Below are 21,604 nucleotides of genomic sequence, written 5' to 3' on the forward strand. Positions count from 1 at the left end.
AGGGCTTGGGTTTAATTTGCCCGTTAATCACAGTTAAAAGAAGTAATGAGCGTCTCCCCAAAGCGTGGGTGTTTCTCTGCAGATTAAGCAGCAATTTGCATAGCCCCTTTATTCATTCCCACCTTCCCCTGTGGGGCGGCTTGTCCTTTCAGACACAGCCAAGCGCAGCCGGCGGCAGGAGCAGTTTGACAAATGGCTTTGCCTTGCGCCATGGTTTGGGCGACAGGGAGGGAGGGGGACACTGGGAGGGAGAGGGCAGCTCCCGACAGTAATGGATAGCTGGGGCGTTAAATAGTGCAGAACTTTTTATTAGACACACAGGAGAAGTTTAAATATTCAAACTGGTTTTCTTTGAAGCCTGGGGAATGAGAGGAGGGTAGCAGGCTGGCTAAGGAGAGTTTACTCAGGGCCAATTTACTCAGAGGCCCCGATTGTCCCAGTCATTGGAGAGGAAGGGCATCTGGAGGACACAGGGGGATCCAGGTCAGCTGGTGCCCCGGGGTGCCATAGCCCTGCAGCAGCCTTGACACCCTCCTGCTGGGCCCGGCTTGCCGTGTAGGATGGCAGCCTGGAGGCAGCTCTCAGGCCAGACTTCTGGGCCAGAGCAACTTGTTCAAAGCCCAGCCAGTGAGTGTGAGCAGCTTTCGGTACACCAGGGCTCCGGCCCTGCTTTGGTAGCAACCCTGTGTCTGTGAGGCAATGACGTCATTGCGTTGCCAAGAGGATGTGACCCTAGGCCTCTGCCTTCCTTCCTAGAAATGTTCTCCACAAACAGGGAAAGAGGAGAGATGGCCCCAGAAGATCCTCAGGCAAGGTGCTCTCCCTGGATGACGGTGATGGGTGGAGGGATTTTAGTCCATCAGTCCATTTTAAAAGCCTACTTAGCCCCAATGTTCTCCCCAAACTTCTAGCACTTTGTGGGACTCTTCCTTTTTGCTAATCTGTGAATCACCTGATACAATATTTCAGAGGTCACAGTCACTTGAAGAGAGATCATTAAAACAACTGAAATTCAGAGAAGTCAACTTTGAGATTGCAAAGGGAACACAATAGCTCTTATAATGCAACCAACAAAGCTCTCCTAAGGACATGTATCCCGCCCTTGCGGGGTCTGGGAATGCTGATGACGATAGAGGGATTAATTCTGGAAATGTCCACTAACTATTTGGGCCTCATCTGAGCTGAGTGGGAAAGGCTTGCAGGGAGCCAGGAAAAGGGTTGGGGACTTGGGCTGCATGAGCGACTGGTCTCTTAGGTGGGAACGAGGCTACAAAGAAGAGAGAGAAATCCAGTTATCAAGTGTTGACCTGCTACACAAGGAATTAGGGGAGCAAAGAGGGCATTAGTTTCTAAGCAGGGAAATGAGTAGGGCAAAAGGGCCCATAGCAAATGGAAAGGGCGGGTTGGAGGGGAGCCAAAAGAAACTGGAAAGCTATTAACGGAACTGGTGGAGATAGGATATGCCAGAGCTACAGTGTACACGGGGATCATAATGGTTTTATTTGGGAGATGTTGGGATATGGGGGACAACCTAAGTCCAGGATCTTTTCAATCTGCCACCCTCTCATAACTATTTGTGTCTTACTATGCCAGCACTACCCCTGTGTCCCCCACTTCTTCAGTACTGGGGATGGAACCCAGGGCCTCACAATTGCCAGCCAAGTGCTCTACGACTGAAGCACACCCCAGCCCTTCCAGGAAGCCCCTGCACACACTCGCTATAGCTGCCCACTCTGAAGTCTGTAGTATATTTGTCCTTACTTTATAGGTGAAGGAAATGAGGCACAGAGAGGTCCAGTGACTAATGCCAGATCACACAGGGAGAAAGAAGAGCCAGGATTTGACCCAGGCAGCTCAGATCTTAGAATATGCTAATAACCACTATTTTGCACTGCCTGTCTTCCTATTACTTTATAAAAAAAATGTTTTGTTAGTTGTAGATGGACACAATACCTTCACTTTATTTATTTTCATGCAGTGCTGAGGATCAAACCCAGTACCTCACAGGTACTTGGCAAGTGCTCTGCCACTGAGCTACAACCTGGCTCCCAATTTTATTAGCTTTTGTATGTGCAAGTAAAGCAGTGGAGAGAGGAGAAGAATATGCAAGTGGCAATTAAAAGATGAAATACACATTAGTAGAAGGACAGATAGGAGTGTAGGAAATGGCAGAGAAGAGCCGTAGGATCTGGGTTTCTAGGGGAGAAACAAGCAACATGGGGGCAGTCGCTGCGGTGGGGGATGCACATGAGGGAGCAGGACCACAGCCCAGGCGGCTAGTTCCTGCTCCTGAAGGCCTGGGCGTGCTTTTCTTTTGTCCTTGGTTCCAGGTCAGTTCTCTGGAGCAGGGGATTCTTTGGATGGGTGACGTTTGGTCTGAATGATGCAGATCATTCCCTGGCCCTGGCACAAGTTCTAGACTTGTCGAGGTCTGTGTGCTCCTGGCAAGTCCTCAGCGGGCCAGAACCCAGCGCAATCTTTAGCACTACACCAATCCATTTTCATGGTCATCCACTGCAGGCTGCAGTGTAAAGGGATCCTTTTCGTTGTCTGTACAGAGAACCACACTCTGAGAGGGCAGGGTACACTATACAGGAAGAAAGGCTTCCTTTGGGCAGAGGCAGTTAGTGGACTGGAATTAGCAGGGTGAGAGGATTTTGGAAAGACTGGCTCGGCTTCTTGCCTGAGTAGGGAGATGAATCCTAGCTAAGCCATGAGAGCGTTGCCCTAAATCCTCCCTAAAGAGATAGGGGAAGAGTCAACATGAAACTATAGGGTGCTCTTGGCAATGAATTCACCTAAGAATCTGGAAGGTATAATCTTGGCTTGTGAACTACCTCTTTCTCCAAACTTTTTCTTTCAACTGGATACTTGACTGCCAGGAAGCTGGTCTTCAAGCTCATCTAGGAGTGCCTCACTTCTCCCTTCTAAGGGGGCAAATCATGCCAGGAAGGACAGGCCTTGTCACTGTCCCACCATCCAAGTTTAAGTTGCTGAAGCTGGCTTTGAACTTGCAATCCTCCTGCCTCAGCCTCCCAAGCCACTGGGATTACAGGTGTACGCTACCATGCCCAGCTTGTCCCATCATCCAAAACAAAGTGTTCACGTCGTGAGGGCACCCCCGAGCAGGCACTGTTCCAAGAACTCTCAAAGCTCAGCTTATTAACCCTATGGTGATCATGTGGCAATTCTAAGAAAAAAATGAGTAGGAACCTAAGTTCCAAAGTAAAGCTGAAGGGATTTGGATTTAGTCCCCAAAGTCATGTTAACTGCCCTTACATGGGGTGAGCCAGCCAGATGGGCCACTTCTGTGTTTTTGGCCTGGCCATGGGGGTGTGGGGATCCAGAAGGCAAAGAAGACTGAAGGTTCTGGAAAATAAACCCAGCATTATCAGGTTAAAGGCTTTAAGGAAACCACTTACCTCAGCCTAGGAGTGGGGGAGGCTTCATTTCAACAGATAAGCAAAAAAAAAAAAAAAAGGGACTAACCCTTCTGAGAACAGTCCACTAACTACACTGCTTACCAAAGTGGCCAAAATCTGAGAAGCCCAGACCCACTAAACCCATTTCCCCTCCTGCAGATGTGGCCGAACCTCAGTACAATTCCCTGCTAGCCGGATGTGGGGCAGGGAAGGCAGGCCCTGTGCTCATCTGTGGGGAAGAAGCAAGAGCTTTGAGGTCTGAACCTGGCCTTCCAGGGTCATATGATCCTTAGGGCTTCTCCCTACAGCTCTGGCTGGCCCTGTAAGCAATGGAGTCTGTGTGACAGTTGGTGACTGGGTAGGGACATTAGAGCTGGCAAGGGTAGCATGCCTCAGTGAGCTGATGGCTGTGAGAGGCTGAGAGTGGGCAGCTGACCAGGTAGGCCTGGAGGTGGTGGGCATGCTCTCAGAGGGAAAGAGACCACCATGGGCAGCAGACTGTGCCCCAGGTTGAGTCTCCAGAATGGCCACAAGCAAAACACAGGCCACTCATGCTCCTTTATGTCCTTCTATTCTGGACAGTTTTCCAACACTAGTATCTTCCCTTTCTCAATTCCTGATTTCTTATTTCAACCCCCAACTCCCCCAAAAGGAGGTGACCAGGCAAAGATTGGGGGGAAGCAGTGGGCTGACATTAATCGATAGGAGCGGCTTCGAGCAGTTCATGCGGCCTTATCTCTCTCTCCTTTGGATAGCGTGTGTCCGCCAGAGTCCGCGGGGTCGGTGATTAATAGGGGCCATCACTCACTGTCCCGGACGGCTGAAAGGCAGCAGGGAGGGGGCGGCCCTCCCCAAAACTGAGATAACAAGCAGCAGGAATAATGAGTGGTGTCACTCCACTTTTCATTTTGATGGAAAGTCATTACGGGAGTCAACGCCAGCGACAAAGAGCCATGAATCAACTGCTCTGCTATGAAATTAAAATCGAATTGCTGGCCACCCCCAGCCCCTACCCTTCCTGGGAAATGGGGATGGGTAGGTGGCTTGGGAGAAGGGTGCTATCCTGGGGTGGGCTCTATCCAATCCCAGAGCTGGCAGTTATGGGCAGGAAGTGAACAGGCAGCTAGTGAAGGTGACAACTCCTGTCTCCACCTTGTTTACCAGACCCTTCCTCCCCAACCGCATTTCCCCTCTGCCTGGAGGTAAGCTGTGATTAAGAGGAAAATACAGCTTTTCTGGCTCCAACAGGGCTGCCACTCGAGTGCTCCCCTCGGGCTGCTGGCCGGAGTGGGACAGCCCAGGCCCACTGTTATGGAGACAGAAATCCAGCTGCCCAAGCCTTCTCAGAGCCCCTTGCTGAACCATCTGTAGTATTAATGGGGTCCCCTTTATTACCAGAAGCAAAAAAGAAAAACCCTTAGCCTGGGGCTCTATAGTGATAGCTGATGGCCCAGGGAGGCCACCTGGATCACGAACACATGAAGTGATATAAGTAACCGTCAGCAGTAAACCAAGAGGCTTTTGCTCTTTTATTAAGTCCAATTCAACTAACTACAAGCAGCAGCTGTGGTTCAGGCTGATAGGCCACAGGGCCAAGCCAAACAGTTTCTTGCAGAGTGCCAGGTCCCCATCCAGGGGATGGTTCCTTCCTCTGGCTCTCTGTCCTCCAGCCTGCCTGGCTTCTTGAGGGGAAGGGCTTCACAACATCAGCCCTGGCAGTCCCACCTCCACCTGAGGCTGGGGAGACGGACAGGCAAGAACACAGAGGGAGAACGTCAGACAGAGGTTCCCATCAGGTTCACAGGGCGCCCGCTGTACCTCTTGGAGATGTCAGCTTCAATCTAAAAGATAGCAGTACCAAGTGGGCAGGAAGCAGAGGCAGGTGCAATGCCTCCTTCTGTAGAAACAGGGTGGGGGGGTTCCCATGTGAGGGGTCTGCCTGTCCTGTCTTACCAGCTTCTGCAGCTCCTTGGTCTTCTCCAATAGCAGGTCCAGCTTGGGCTCCAGCGCTGCCTGCTCCTGAAGTGCCTCCTGCTGCTTCTGCACCATCAGCTCTTTCTTCAAAGCCAACAGCTGGGACTGTTTTAGTTTTTGCTGGAGGAATTCTGTCACTCGGTCCACATACCTGTGCAGAGCACTCAGTAAGGATTGATAGAGCTGTGCACCTTGAGCAACTCCATCCAACTGCTGGACAGGTGAGGCTCACAAACCAATTCCCTAATTGCCTCTCACCCTCATATACTTAAGTCCTTGTTTTGTAAGGAATACCCATTCTAGGTCCCCCTTCCTACTTGGGAAGTAGATCCTGCCTGTATACACAAACCACTCCTATCTTGCCCCCCGCAAACCCCTCTATCCTCAGGAGGTGATGTCATGGGATGCAGGGATTAGATTTAAGGGGTCATGGAAGAAGAGGAGGAATACAAGGGGAAGAGCTCAAGATGATGGAGCCTAGCATCAGGTTAGCCAGACCTTGGTGAGGCCAGAATCATAAACAGGTGTTGCATTTGAAGACTGGTGAGCCGACCAATCAGATCCTGCAGTGTGGACACCATGGTGATCATCTTTTCTTTGGTCTGGCCCTGTAGAATGGCGGGAGCCAACTGAAACTGGCTCACGGACAGGATGTCGGCCTCCTCACTCATCTCCACTGCTCTCTGGGACAAGAAGATCTCGAGCTGAGGACAGAAGAGTTGACTCAAATTAAGAAAAGAACTCAGAAGCTAAGTCCTCAGGCTGCTCATCCTGGGAGAAGGAGCAGAGTAGTGAGGGCTGGACTTTGGGTGAGGCAGTTATCACTGAACATGTTCATGGCTAGAAACTCAACAACTGCAATGTAAGAGTGTGCAGCAGCCTCCACTGTCATTCTGTGGTCCCCCATTCTGACCTCAGGCCAGTCCAGCTCTAGACCTCCATCTTTTCTCCCTAGCCTGTGGCTCAGATAATGAGAATGAAGAGATTCAAAGGTTTTCTCCACCCTAGTGAAGGTATTTATTTTCTCTTCATGAGGGGAATGAGATTCAGGGAATCGGAATCCATGTTTGAGAAACCCTGGATTAACACAAGGCCAGAAAGAATATGAGGGCCATATCTAGTCAGTCTTATTCTGCCATAAAATCTTGATACCTTTTGTCCTGCTTATCCCTTGAGGCTAAGAAAAGCCTCTCTGGGGAGAAAGACAGAACCCAGTGAGGGTTGAGATCTTTCAGGAGGGTCTCCCCAACCTGTAGTCCACTCAGAAGGACAGACCCCAACTTTCCAATCCTATAACAAAAGGGCAGCCGAGAACACCAGCTTCTTATTGGGGCTGCCAAAACCTCAGCCACAGGAATTGTATTTCAACTCAAATGAGATGGAGTTGTTTTTGTTTTTGTGGTACTCAGGATTGCACCCAGGAGCACTCTGCCACTGAGCTCTACATCCCCAGTCCTTTCTTATTTTCTTTTATTTTGAGACAGGATCTTGCTAAGTTGCCCAGGCTGGCCTTGAATCTGAGATCCTCCTGTCTCAGTCTCCCAAGCTACTGGGATTATGGTTGTGAGCCACCACCCAGCACAAGATATTATGTGGTTCCCAACCTGCTCAAAACCTCCAACAGCTTCCCAGCTCATGAAGTCAAACCACAGTTCTGACTCTACATCTCTGAGCTGTTCTTTCATTCCCCGAACCCAGGGCCCTCTGCTCAGCCACATGGCCTCCCTGTTGTTGCTCAAATGTACAAAGCACGCTTCCACTTCTGGGCCTTTATAGTGGTTCCCTCTGCCTAGAAAGCCCTTCCATCAGATACCTGCATGTCAAAATTGCCTACAGTCTTGACTTATAGTCACCTTCTCAATGACACTTCCTTGATCCCCAGATATAAACCACAGTCCTGACCAACAATACGAGTTTGTCTCCCTCCCCTGCTTTCTTTGTGTTACTTAGTAGTATCTAACATAAACTGCATACTTATCTGTTTCTTATCTGCTTTCCTGCTAGAACATAAGTTCCACGAGAGCAAGGACTTTGTCTTGTTCATTGCTCAAGCTCTGGAGTCTAAGATAGTGCCAGACACTCTGGAGGTATATGAGAAACATGAGCTGAATGAATGGGGGCATCCTAATACGTTAGGCTCCTATTCCAGGACATGGAAGACACTCAGCATCCCTCACGTGAATAGGGTCAGGTCAGGCCAGGAGTCAGGAATGATGCCACCTGTGCTGAAGCAAGGCCTCCCCACATCCCCCAGGTGACAGTACCTCCATGAGCTCATCAATGAACTGATTCCGGGTCTCAGGGTATTCAAGAAGTGTCAGAGCATCTGGGCCTCTAGCAACACCTTCTGGAGCTGCCAGGAAGAGAGGGAGAGAAGTGAGGAAGGATCACAGGACTGGGGAAGAAAAAGATACACTTTAAAGTTTGAGAAGCCCTGACAGATTACCATGGACAGACTCACTGCACTAAAGGCTCTTCCCCAAGGGGAAAAGTTAACTTTCCCCAGGTGTCTCAGGCCTAGTCAGGCCTTCCTGCTCTAACCCGCATCCTGCCAGGAGAACCACAGAACTGGATTTCAAGGAGCACTAAGCCGGGCAGTGAGAGGTAAAGTGTCGTCCTGCACTGCCCTCTAGTGGCTCTGGTCACTGCTACAGTCTCCCTGCTGGTGGTCAGACTTCAGGACCAAGCTGGTCCCCTTAAGTCCCTGCCATCAGTACAGGTGACCCACATTCAGTCTCTAGAAACTTTGAGAGTTTCTAAATAGTTCAACAAATTTCCTGTGTTTCCCTACACTGACATCCTCAAGATTTTGAGAAACAGTTAAATGTGCAAGAAGCCGAATTTCAACAGTATTATTTTTCTTTGTGCCTAGACTCAGGGGTCCTTGAGCACCCCACTCTTGCCAGGGCTGCAGGGATGGAGCACTTACCCTGGGTTCCTGCTTCAAGCACTGTGATCTGCAAAGCAGTAGCATCATCTCCCCAGTCTATCCCCTCAACTCCAGCATCCTGGATAGAGAGCAAAGAACCCAATGTTGGGAGAATTTCCCCAAGCCCAAGGGGCCGGAAGAGACAAAAGGCTTTGAAAAGTTCAATGACTGAAAACTCCAATTGCATTAAAGTCTACAACGCTGAGGTAGGTGACAAAGATGGCAAGTGTGGGCCCAGTTATGTTGTCACCCTTATCCCCATTTTTCAGGTTCCCACCTGCCTTTACCCCCACCTCTTGCTCCAAACCACAAGAGAAAGGAGGTCCAAACTCTGACATGTCACTTCTGAAACTACCTTCCTTGGACTGCACCTGGCCTTGGGGTTGTGAACTTGGATTGAAGCCTTTACGGACACAGACAACACTTTTCTATGGCCGAAGCAGGACCACACAAAGTCCTCAAAGAGAAGGACTAGGAGGATGTCCTAACCTTTGACTCAGATTCCAGGGAGATGCCCCAGTCGATTCCAGAGACTTCAGCAGAGATGCCTGCATTGGAAACTGTCTCCATCCCAAAGTCGCCCCAGTCAATCTAGAAGGCAAAAAAGTGTTAGCTCAAATAAGACGTGTAAAACGAAAAGGAACGGGGCTTGCTTTCCCATGGGCCTTAGCTGCTTCTATAGGGAGGACACATTCAAATGCAATAGGCTCCAAATTCCCAGAAGAAAGTCATCTTCAGAGAGCTCAAGTAATTGAAGGGCTCCTCGTTCAACAAAAGCCAGCCTACTGATGTTCTTTAGCACTTTTCTGTACTCTGGTAGTAAGAAGGCCAGAAAAGTAAAGGAACAGAGTCTTCTAGATCTTCCTGCCAATAGTTTTGCTCACAAGAACCTCCTTTATGCTAGGTGTGGTGGTGCACACCTGTAATTCCAGCAACTCATGATGCTGAGGCAGGAGGATTGCAAGTTTGAGGTCAGCCTCTACAACTTAGCAAGATCCTAGGAAACTCATGAGCCCCAGTCTCAAAATAAAAAATTGAAAAGGGCTGGGGATGTCTGGGTTCAATCCCTAGCATCAAAACAATACCCCTATTCACTCTAGAACTCTGAATTCAGGTCAGAGTTTAGAGTGTGTGCTGATGGGGCAAGGAGCACTCACTCAGCTCCTAATGAGGCCTATCTTACCGCATCTTCTTCCAATTGCTCAGGAGGCTCCTCCAGGCGTGGCCGCTCTACCACAGACGGCTCTGTTCCCGTCCTCCATTCATACACAGTTGAGTTTCCCCGTTTCTGCACGTACCGCAGCATCGGCAACACCTGCTCTGTGGGGCTTCAATAAAGCACACAACTGACCCTCCTACTATCCACTTGGGAAGCCAACACTGGGCTCTAGCCTGGGTCACATGGTCAAATGGGCAAGACTCCCACTGATTCAAGTATGTACAATATTGCTTACATATCATGTGGGAAAAACATGCATGGAGAAGAGAAAAGAGACAGGAGAACAGGCAAACCATCCCTCCTACAGAGAAGCTTGAAGTCCTTTTTACCTTTCACACACAAACTCTACACAGGCCTGGTACAGGTCGATGGCTTCCCCCAGGGACTGAGCCCCTGCCCCAATCTCAGTCAGCTGACTTGGCAGGTCCTTCACCAGGGCCAGCAATTCTCTTCGGACATTGTCTCCCTAGAGAGGGGAGAGAAGGGGAGCCAAGACAGATGTGGCAGAAGGGAGAGTCTAACAGGCTAAAGAAAATATCCAAAGACTAGAGACAGGTAAGACACTGGGGCACAACCCAGCCAAGAAGGAAGTCTTTGCCGGCAGCAGAGGAGCAGGGCTCAGGCACCCTCCCACTGTGACAAGGCACCCAGATGCCCATTCAACCACAATGCCTGCTCACCGTGATGCCATACTGTTTGCAGGAATGATAGAACTGCTCACGCATCTCAGCAGCCCCTGCCTGGCCCTCCTCCTCTTTGCGGCTGTATTCTTGTTGCAATTGCTGGCACTTAGCAATCTGCTTCTTCAGCGAGGGGATCTCGTAGTTGACATTCCGAACCAGGAGGCTAGAAAGTTCCACTGAGGAGGATCCAGGAAATTCACCCCAGGACACCCACAACCTAAGGCAAGTATGCCCAAGGATGCACACAAAGATGCCCTAGCACGATGGGTTAGGAGCAGGGATTGACTCCCTAGCACCCACTTCCCTATTGTGGAACCTGAAATGAGTTAAGTAGCCTCTCTACTCCAACTCTCAACTGTGAAACAGGGACAATATTTACCATGCAAATCCATATGAAACCCCAAGCACAATTCCCTGCGTTTAGTAGACGCTTAGTAAAAAGTAGCTGTTATGATTATTTATACTATTCAAAAACACAACCCAAAGTACAACTGACCCTTTAGTTGTTCTCTCAGGCACCCAATATGACCCATGCCTCTTCAGCCTAGCATTGAATAGGGGTTCAAAGAGGTTGGGGAAGCACACCCCAGCTTACCAAGGGAGGGAAAGCAGGTCAGGCACTTGCTCAGTCAGGCTACAAATGCCCATTACTTGCCCAATCCTCCTCCTGTCCTAGCACTTTGTGGAATTGATTTTCCCACCTACAAACAGGCAACATCTACACTCTAGTCTCTCCCCGCCATAAACTGTGTCTTCTGTAAGCCTGGTGTCCTCAGAACTCTGGGAGGGGGCCTCCCCGTGGATGCCAGGGCTACTTTAGGGCCACTTTACCTAAGTAGGTATTGTCCTTCTCATACAGGGCTACGATTTCTTGCCAATCCTGAGTAGAACAGAAAGAGTACGTCAGCCAAACTCAGCAGTCACCTCGCAGTTCACTCCCTGGACAGGGGAGGCTCTTCCAGCCTTTTCATTAGACACAACATCCTTGCCTTCTTCAGAAACTAATGCTGGCCAGACCATATGGGTGTTTTGTGTGTATGTGTGTTGGGGAGGTACTGGGGATTGAACCCAGGGAACTCTTACTACTGAGCTATATCACCAGGTCTTTTGCCAAGGCTGGCCTGGGACTTACGATCCTCCTACCTCAGCCTCCTGATTTGCTGGGATTATAGGTGTGTGCCCCCACACCCAGCCACATACTTTTAAGAGCATGGTGCTAACAAGTGATCCCCAAAGGGGAAGGTCAGAAAATGTAAGCCCAGGGGAAGGATATACTTTTAGCATAAACTACAGGGACAGAGGGAAAGTTCAGGACATAATCTATGTAGATATGTCTATAAATCTTTAAAAAGACCAGAGAGGCACTAGCCCCATGGACTGGGGCCACACATTACCAGCCCTTGGCTACACTTACCTTCATCCGCTGTGAAGAGTACCGGCCAAAAATGTTTTTTGTGGAAGCCTCAGTGCCTTTGAGAAGGTCCACAATTCTCAGGCAGTGGAAATAGTGAATGTCTGGAAGACAAGGAGGAGTGAGGATTTAGGATTACAGCATCTTCCCACCTCCTGACCTTTGCAGGTGGCTGACCCATGGGTCCTACACTGCCAATAATTTCACCATGTAGCTGTCTCCCTTCATCATTCAACGTGGGGAAAAACCAGCATTTAAACTCCAAAATAAACTCTCTCTCTGGGGTCAGCCCTGCTGGCTAAACAAGCTCAGATGAAGCAAATTCAGGAAAGCAGAACTCAGGCAACATAGCCGCAGTGCACTCACAGGACCCAGAGAGCAGCTGGGCGATCTCTTCGCTCTCTGGCATGTCCTGGATGGCAGCATTGATCTTCTCTCGAATCGTCAACACCAGACTCTGCCATTTCAGGTTGCAGTGCCTTCTATCCACCAGCCAGTCTGCACGAGAAACACCCAAATCACAGCATACCTTCATACCACCTAAATGCCATCACTATTAAGCTTAACACACTGAGAAATTAACTAAAGTTGTCTTTGTATTGTTTAAGGTATGGGAAGATGAGAAGAAAGGTCTAAAGAAAGGTTTGGGGCTAGACAGACTCTGGTGGCCTGTCTTTATCCACAGTGATTTTTATAGAGCAACTGCCTCAACACAGAAATAAAGCAAACCTTTAAATTGGTCTTGACAGGAAAGTGCAACTTTTACCACACTAAATTCTCCATATTTTGCTTCTGTGGGTAATTATATCTTTCTTGTTGACAGAGGATGCTGCTCAACTTCCATGTCCTCAGGGCTGGGATTAACCATGACAATGGAAAACACAGGCAGTTATGCCAAGTACCGGATGAATGAACAACTACAAAGCTCCTAATACCTACAGCGCCCCAAGGACTAGAAAACACTAGTCTATTCTTCACAATGAAGTGCCACCCTGCACACGTGACTATAAACGTGACTGACCTCAAGGAGTCTGGGCTGTTTTGTGGTTTCAGAGCCAAGCACATTTCCACATTTCCTCAATAGAAGAGATCTCTAAGATCTAGGTTTTGTGGTTAGATAGTCCTGGTTATTTTCTTGGTGCTCGAGGTTGAACTCAGAGGTGCTTGACCATTGACCTACATTCCAGTCCTTTTTGAGACAGGGTCTCATAAGTTGCCCAGATTGGCCTCTTAACTTGTGATTCTCCTGCTTCAACTTCCCAAATAGCTGGGACTACATACCACCAGAACCAGCCATGTGACCTTCATTTTTTAATGTCCAATACATAAAACAGTACCTGGTAGAGAGCTAACTCAGTGAATGCTCATTTACTGGTTCTTTCATTTCCAAATACAAATTCACACATTGAGCACACAGGGCCTGAAGAACTGGACAAGTGTGAAGTAAGGCCAAAGAAGGTCCACTGGTGGCCATCACACAGGACTAAATGGCTCCATACAGTGCTTTACCACTGAGTTACATTCCTAGCCCCCTATATGGCCCCATGTAGTGGCGAATTTAGAACCATGGCCTTTTGCTAACAAATCTGTCAACCGGTCAAAAACTATGATCCCATTCCAGAATCAGTAATATTCCCTCTTCTGTGTTCCTCTAAAATTTATATTTATAAAGAAAAATCTCATCGCTGGGCGTGGTGGCACATGCCTATAATCCCAGAGGCTCGGGAGGCTGGGGCAGGAGGATCTCAAGTTCAAAGTCAGCCTCAACAACTTAGTGAGGCACTGAGCAACTCAGCAAGACCCTGTCTCAAAAAAAAAAAAAAAAAAAAAAAAAAACCCATAAATTCATAGATGTCATAAAATGAGGAGCAAAGAGCTGTGTTTGAGTATCTTCATGGCAAGATTGGCATTAAGTTGATGAGTCCAATGAACATTTTTAAATGCCAGGACTGTACATATGCCCTGAGATGGTCAGAATGAAGAGGTCTTTCCTTGTTTTGAACTGGTAAAGAGGTATGCAGACCAGATAGAGGTGGTCTGGACACTAAAAGATCTCTATTTACTTTCACTGGTCTTGGTTATACTGTGCCTGTAATCCCACTTACTTGGGAGGCTGAGGCAGAAGGATCACAAGTTGGAGGCTAGCCTGTGCAACTTAGGAAGACCCAGTCTCACAACAAAACAAAAAGCGCTAGGGATATAGGTCAGGAGTACAGTGCCTGCCTAACACCTGCTGGGCCCTAGGTTCAATCCTCATAAACGGGAAGGGGGGGGAATCTCTATTTCCAACTGAATTTGAAGTCCCTCTTCCCCCTAAAATCAAGGGGAGATGGAAGCTTTTTTTGGAGGGGATATCATGGATTGAACTCAGGGGTGCTCAACCACTGAGCCACATGCCCAGCCCTATTTTATATTTTATTTAGAGACAGGATCTCCCAGAGTTACTTAGTGCCTTGCTTTTGCTAAGGCTGGCTTTTAAAATTTTTTAAAATTTAATATTCATTTTTAGTTGTAGTTGGACACAATACCTTGATTTTAGTTATTTATTTTTATGTGGTGCTGAGGATTGAACCCAGGGCCTCGCCTACTGCCATAACCCTAGCCCCTTGAGGCTGGCTTTAAACTCAGGATCCTCCTGCCTCAGCCTCCTGAGCCGCTGGGATTATAAGCATGCTCCATTGCGCCTGGGGAAAGCTTTAAAAAAAAAAAAAAAATGGAATCCAAAATTGAACCTAGGGTGCTCTAGTTAGACCCTTCTTAATTTTTTTTTGAAATAGGTTATAGCTAAATTGCCCAGGCTGGCCTTTAACTTGTGATCCTTCTCCCCCCGCCCCCCAGTAGCTGGTGGTGTACACCTAAACGGAAGTTTTTAAGATGGTAAAGTTTTTCCCCCGACAATGCAAAGGGCATTGTTGAGCCAGACTTGTTTCAATTCAGATCTGCCACTGACAACTGATCATCTGTCACTCAATAATATGATTTGATAACATATGTTTAAGTAGAAAACCTTGGTTAAGTACAGACACTCTGCGGTTCTTCCCCGCTGCTCTTAGTCTGGTCATTGAATTGAATAAGGTAGGCGGTCAGCACCTCAACCCACACTTTCAGAGCTCTTGGCTGTTGGCGGCAGGGAGCAAGTAGCAGGCCTCCCCCGTCAGCCGACTACGCGGGGTCGCCCCCTCCTACCGAGCAGTTTGCTGGTCTGGATGTCGATGGGCAAGTGCTGATGATCCTGGTGGGAAACACGGCGGGGAGGGGCTCCTGAGCGCGTGGAGGGGACGCGCCCCGCGCGCACTCATTTCAGTGTCCCAACCGCCTCCCCGAAGGGCCAGAGCGACGGGCCCGCAAAGGCTGAGCACGGGAGACAGATCAGAGAGTCAGGAAAAGGGTCCCTGGCCAGTTCCCAGTTACCGCAACCCCGGTCTCCACACCTGCATCCTTCCTTCACTTCCGCTTCCGGCCGGAGACCCCGCCCCTCCCCGCCTCACCACCAATCCAGTGCGGGTGTAACTAAGTCTCAGTTTAGGCGCAAACGGGCCTACTTCGGCCACGTAGCTGCCTTCCGCGTAGCCAATCGGGGCGCACGCGTCCTCCCCAGCGGCAAGCCCGGTCCACCCCGAGGCTCCGAATGGCTGAGTCTAGAAAGGGCGGGAGAACAGGGGACAGCCAATGGGAGGCGTAAGGCGGGCTCAGTGATGCAGAGCGCAAGGGAAGGGGTGCAGGGAAAGGGCTGCAGTGGCGGTGCGGCCACAGAAGGTGGCGCCCAAGAGCTTGTCCCCGTTCCTTTCTCCCAAAGAGGGCACAGATACCCCTTCTGTACTGACCTACGCTTCCGCAGGCAGGGTGGTACAGAAGGGGTATCTGCGCCCTCCTGACGACATTTTCCGAGACAGTTGAAAATGCCTTCTTGCCTCCTTGCCTCACCTTACCGTTTACAGCAATTTGTAGATCTCTTCTGACACTTATCATTCTTTGCCTTCTGATAGTAAACTTGGGTTGAGCACCTCCTTCTATTGGACTTTTAAGGAAGGGAAGGGAGAAGAGGGAAGATCAGGGAGATATCCTAAAGATAACACCTAGGGTAGGAGTGGTGGCGCATTCGGGGCCAGTCTGGGCAATTTAGTAAAACCCAGTCTCAAAATAAAATATAGGAAGGACTGGGGATGTAGCTCAGTGGTAGGGTGCCTCTGGGTTCAGTGCCTCTGGGTTCAATCTCCAGTAAGGGGGCGGGGGTGGGGTGGGGTGGGGAGAACACCTACATTGAGTCTTAAAGGAAGAGCTGTAGAATGAGGGGTGATGTGGGGAAGGGTGTTCACAAGCTTCACAGGCCACAAACTGCAAGAGGGATATCCTGGAAGCAAGAATGGCAACATAATTTGTGGGGTCCAACACAAAGTAGAAATGTAGAGGCCCTTGTTAAAATTTTATGAAGAATTTCAAGATGGCACTGCATAGGTCTCACAGAGAAGGCTGGTCTCAGGCCAATCTCTGTGCAGTAAAAGGTTTGAGGCAGGGAATGGATAGAGAGGAGGCCATAAAAGTGGAAGGGCTGTACCAAAGGGAGCCTCATCCAGGAACTTAGACTTCACCCCTGCAGACAGAGGGGAACCACTAAAGGGTTTTAGGGTTGGGGGTGGGGATACACATACTGGTTGCAAGGAGGATGGATTAGTGGGAAATAAAACTGGAGACAGAGAGACTGAAAGGAGGTTGCAGAGGTTAGGGCCTGATCTGGGACAGAAGATGTAGGGAAGAGGAGAAGTACAGGATTTGAGACATGTTTAGGAGGAAAATGGGCAGGACTTGGCAATAGGTTGGCTGAGTTTTGGGGGGATGGGGCCCCAGGATGACACATAGGTGTTGGGTGGGAGTTCTAGGGCCTGAGATAGGGATGCAGGATGCTGAGCAGGTAAGAGGGGACCTTTAGCTTTGAATTTGTGGACTTAACACTGCTGGGGACCTCCTGTACTTTGAAGTACAGAGAAGTCAGTCAGGCTGGAGAGACAGCTTGTTGAGTCAGAAGCTGACTGATCTGTGGTCATATGGTGGCCAAAGCCAAGGGAGGACTCAAGATCCTCCAAGAAATGGGTAGAGTGAGGGGAAAAGGTGAGGTATGACAGATTCCCCAAGATCTCATAGAACTGGGTGTGCCACTTGTGAATACTGCCCTCCTCCTGCCCTCTGACCATTGCTGCGCAGCACCTGGGGCTCAGTAGATTTTGGACTGAACTCAGTAGATCAGTGGGAAGACCTTGATTCCTACCCAGTGAAATCTTGTGATAAAGCAGTGGGAAGACCTTGATTTCTACCCAGTGAAATCTTGGACAATTTCCACACCTCTCCAATAACCACAGTTGCCTCATCATGGAGATAACACCTATCCTATCTCAGGATATTTCTGTTTAGAGACTTAACTAAATAAACACACTAGATGTACATAACTCTTTACAGTTTATAATAAGCTTTAGATATGTGTTAGCATGCTTTATATCTATATATGATATTACATATAATCATTATTAGTATAGAATAAGTTGAAAGACTTCCCCTGAACAGTTCACAGGGAGGAACTAAAGGTCTGCCTCTTCAGGGCTGTCATGGGAATTTGGCTCCTATCTCAGAGTCCTGACTCAGGCAGTAGGAATTCCTCACACTCCCCTGTGATTAAACAAACACTTACTGGGCTTCAACTATGTGCTGCAGGCTCTCTGGGACACCCCAGAAGCATGGTACTGCCTCACCCTCAAGGTGCATCTCTCCTCCTTCAACCAACCAGTGGGGAAGTGCAGGGTAGGGTGGGTCTAGAAGACCCAGCTTGGTGAGTTGTTGGAAGCAGAGACCACCTGCGCTTTGTCCCCACCTGCAGCTTCCGAGGTGGCTCGCATGGAGCAGAAAGATGTTTGAGAACAGTTCTGCTCAGCTGCTGACTCAGGAGAACTGCTCCAGAGAGCATAGGTTCCTGGACCTTCAACAGCCTTCTGAACTGCTCCAAGGCCTCAGGGGACTTGAGGGACTGTGGGCAGATATGTGATATGGCCTCCAGGGCATTGACTCTGCCTACTTGGGATGACTTTGGTCATTGTTGTCCCCAGCAGGGAGAGGATATAGGAGGCTTCTGACCATGAATATCTCAAGTCTCTGCTAATTGAGCAGATGAGACACTGAGGGAAGGACAGCACACACAGGGAGGTGACATAACCAGGCTGGGCCAGTTTTGCAACAGGGAAACACAGCCCCACAAGGCTGCTTTGCTGTCTTCTGTTGTTGTCAGCTTGCTTATTAAGTGATAACCATGTGCCACATGCTAGTGCAGATCTAGATATTTTACAAGCCTTATCTAATTTGATCCTTTTAACGCCTTGTGATGTGGGTACTATTATTAGCAAAAGCTTGGTGAAGTAACTTGTCCAAGAAGACACAGCTGGTATTGGTGGGACTGGGATTCAAACCTAGGACTATCAGGCACCCCAGCCTGCATTCTTGTTCTCAGTGATGTGTTTCTGCGTCTCTTACATCCCAGCCTGCCTCACTTGCTTAGTGACAAGTCCTTACCCCCCACACCCCCACCCCATCTATTTCTATCTTATCTTCAGCCTAATGCCCACTTTCTCCCAGTTGTTCTGCCAGACACATGGGTCTCTCACTCCTGCTGTCCCTGCCCTTTTCCAAAGTTCTTTCTTACCACACCCAGTTCTGGGCAAGAGTGCCCATGACATATTCTCCCACAATATCCATAAAAAGAAGACTTACCCTTGACATCCAAACAATCTGTTTCTTTTATTCGCCCTATGTGTATTGCCTTATGGTCTGCATGTTTGCTCCCAGTCACAGTGACTGTGTGTTTGGAGGCGGGGTGGTGTTGTGTATCTGCTTGTTAGGCTGGAAACCCTGGAAACTTAGCAGCCTTTATCTGGGTCTTTTGCTGTTTGGGGTGTATCTCTGTGTTGTTTTTTTTTCAGTTTGTCTCCCCAGTGGTCTATAAGTATGTGGTGGGCAAAGAGTATGGAGTTGATATCTGTAAACCAGCATCTGGCAGGTGTCAAGTGTTTAATGGATGCTTGTACTAGGAAGAAATGATAGAAGGGACAGCCATGTGCAGGAAGGTGTTTAATGATGGTAGTGGTCATGATGAGTGGGGACCATCATTGCTTGGTCTTGGGGTAAGGGGTCTGAGGTCCCCAGTTCCCTTCCTTATCCTTCTCTTTAGAGCACAGGACAGGGGCTGGGGATGTGGCTCAAGCGGTAGCGTGCTCACCTGGCATGTGTGCGGCCCAGGTTCGATCCTCAGCACCACATACAAACAAAGATGTTGTGTCCGCCGAAAACAAAAATAAATAAATAAATAAAGATTATAGATCTCAGGTCATAGAGTCAATTTCTTGCTAAGCTTCTCAGAGAGTTAGGAAAAGAGGAAATCAGGGAAAAGTATTTAGAGATGGTTGACTTTCCCAGTTAAGTACAATCTGTTGCAAGCCCATGTAGGGCCAGTGTCCCCTGGCTCATGCTCTGGGGCCACTAATTGCACCCTTAACGTGGCCAGCCACACCCTTCCATCCCTTCACTTTTGTTAGTCACTTAGGAAAAACAAACTCACTGGGTGATCTCATGATGTGTGTCATCTCCTAAGGATACCACTGTTTGTTTCTTTCTTTCTTTTTATTTCTTCCTAGTGCTGGGGGTTGAACTTAAGGCCTCCTGCAAGCTAGCCAAATATTCTACCACTGACCTACATTCCCCAGCTGTCTTACTTTATTTTGAGACAGGATCTCTCTAAGTTGCCAACATTGGCCTTAAACTTGAGATCCTCCTGTTTCAGCCTCCCAAGTGGCTGGGTTTACAGGCCTGTGCCTCCATACCTGGCTATTGTGTTTCTTTATTTCAGTATCCCCATCAGGGCAGGGGGAGGAGATCTAATGTGTCAAGAAAAGGAAAAGCAGGTATATTGCCAAACCACCATCTATTAGCCTCCCTTGCTGTGCAGTCCCATGTTGGCCCAACACTATTGTCAAGGTGTTGGGGACCTTCACATGAAGACACAATTACAGACTTCATGAAAGTTGCAGTATGCTGTGTGAAGGACCCAGCATACTGCATTCTGCATCCCATGGGAGCCTCCCAGAGTCCAGCAGTTTGCTCATGAAGAGCAAGTGCTTAAAAAAAATCCGATTGTAGCTGGGCAGGTATTGCATTCCAGGAGGCTGCGGCAGGAGGAACCCAAGTTTGAAACCAGCTTCAACTATTTAGTAAGATCCTGCCTCAAAACTTAAAAAAAAAAAAAGCCAGGTGTGATGGTACACATCTGTAATCCCAGTGGCTCCAGAGGCTGAGGCAGGAGGATGGCAAGTTCAAGGCCAACCTCAGCAACTTAGTGAAGCCCTAAGCAACTTAGCAAGACCCTTTCTCAAAATTAAAAAACAGAGTTGTGGCTCAGTGGTAGAGGGCTCACCTAGCACATGTGAGGCACTGGGTTTGATCCTCAGCACCAAATAAAAATAAATAAATAAAATAAAGGTATTGTATCCATCTACAACTAAAAAAAATATTTTAAAAAATTAAAAATAGAAAGGGCTAAGGATGTGGCTCAGTAGTTAAGTACACCTGGGTTCAATTCCTGTTACCAAAAAAAGGACTTTACCACTGAATGTAGCTCAGTGGTTACATGCAAGAAGCCCTAAGTTTGAGTACCACAGAAAGAAAGGGGAGAGAGGGAAAGAAAGACCAAGCTATTTTTTTTGTGTATGTGCTGGGGATTGAACCCAGGGCCTTGTGCATGCAAGGCAAGCACTCTAGTAACTGAACTATATCCCTAGCCCAACCAAGCTAATTTGTTAAAAAAAAAAAAAAAAAAAAAAAAAAAAATATATATATATATATATATATATATATATATATATATATATATATATATATATATATATATATCTCCCTATGAGCCAGGCATGCACACCTAGAATCCCGGCAACTTGGAAAGCTGAGGCAGGAAGACTTCAAGTTTGAGGCCAGCTTTAGTAACTCAGTGAGACCTTGTTTCAAAATAAATAAACAATAAAAAGGGCTGGGGATGTAGCTCATTGGTAGAATGCTCCTAGGGTCAATCCCCAGTAGGCAAAAAAAAAAAAAAAAAAAAGTTCTTATGAACAAAGAGGTATGCTTAGAGTACCAAGGAACAGGAAGGAGTATTCAGCTCAACCTAGGGCTAAAGCATGGGATGAAGACAGAAAACTATCAGACAGTTTTCTAGAAATAGCACATTTAAGCTGAGCCTTGCAGGGTGGATACGAATTACAGTGGAAGGGAGAATAGAGGTGGAGGAGGGGAAGTGATAGGTGTATTCAGGGAAGAGGGAAATCATGGGTGTATTCAGGGAAGGGCACCCCTGGGTGCTCTTCTACTGAGCTACATCCAAAGCCTCCCCCTCCCTTTTTTTAGACAGGGTCACTATGTTTCTGAAGCTGGCCTTGAACTTGAAATCTTCCTGCCTCAGCCTCCCAAGTCACTGGGATGACAGATGTGCACCACCAATCCCTGGACAAGTGTTGAAATTTAGTCCTGTAGAACAAGGTTCCCAACCAGTGGGCAGCAGATTCCTGGAAGACTGTGGACTGTGAAAAAGGTTTAGGAACCTGTAAATATGTAGTTTCCATTTTTTTTTTTTTTTTTTTTTTAGTCAGTGGATAGTAGAAAGACGACCACTATGTGAATATGTGAATAAAAGGGGTCATTTTAGAGAATGTGAAATCCAAAAGACCAATAGATAAATGAGAAAATGTTCAACCTTACTTGAAACTGGGTATATAATTTTTAAGAGCTGCTGGAAAAAAATCACCACAAACTGAGTGGCTTACAACAAATGAAATTGATTCTCTCACTGTTCTAGAGACCAGAAATCTGAAATCAAGGTGTCAGCACGGTTGGTTGCTTCCAGAAGCTCTGAGGGACAATCTATTCTAAGCCTCTTCTGGCTTC

At 48.1% G+C, this 21,604-nt stretch overlaps 1 protein-coding gene across 3 annotated transcripts; it reads right to left on the reverse strand.

Moving 5' to 3' along the window:
* Nucleotides 1-4,928: 4,928 nt before the first annotated feature.
* On the reverse strand, nt 4,929-18,915 carry Cdk5rap3 (CDK5 regulatory subunit associated protein 3). Of its 3 annotated transcripts, XM_027924628.2 has the most exons (14): nt 15,070-15,271; nt 14,825-14,870; nt 12,005-12,136; nt 11,642-11,742; nt 11,059-11,107; nt 10,225-10,403; nt 9,874-10,010; nt 9,509-9,653; nt 8,815-8,916; nt 8,326-8,404; nt 7,661-7,749; nt 5,895-6,100; nt 5,376-5,547; nt 4,929-5,263 (listed from the first exon to the last, which is right to left on the reverse strand). In XM_027924628.2, the coding sequence occupies exons 1-14, from the start codon at nt 15,073-15,075 to the stop codon at nt 5,198-5,200; spliced, it is 1,509 nt and encodes a 502-aa protein (XP_027780429.2). In that variant the 5' UTR covers nt 15,076-15,271; the 3' UTR covers nt 4,929-5,197. The 3 variants fall into 3 exon arrangements, with proteins under 3 accessions (XP_027780429.2, XP_071459599.1, XP_071459600.1); XM_071603498.1 differs by lacking the exons at nt 14,825-14,870; nt 15,070-15,271 and adding an exon at nt 18,894-18,915; XM_071603499.1 differs by lacking the exons at nt 14,825-14,870; nt 15,070-15,271 and adding an exon at nt 14,646-14,690.
* Nucleotides 18,916-21,604: the final 2,689 nt, after the last annotated feature.

Source organism: Marmota flaviventris, chromosome 17 (assembly GCF_047511675.1).
Source record: "Marmota flaviventris isolate mMarFla1 chromosome 17, mMarFla1.hap1, whole genome shotgun sequence".
Taxonomy (NCBI): Eukaryota; Metazoa; Chordata; class Mammalia; order Rodentia; family Sciuridae; genus Marmota; species Marmota flaviventris.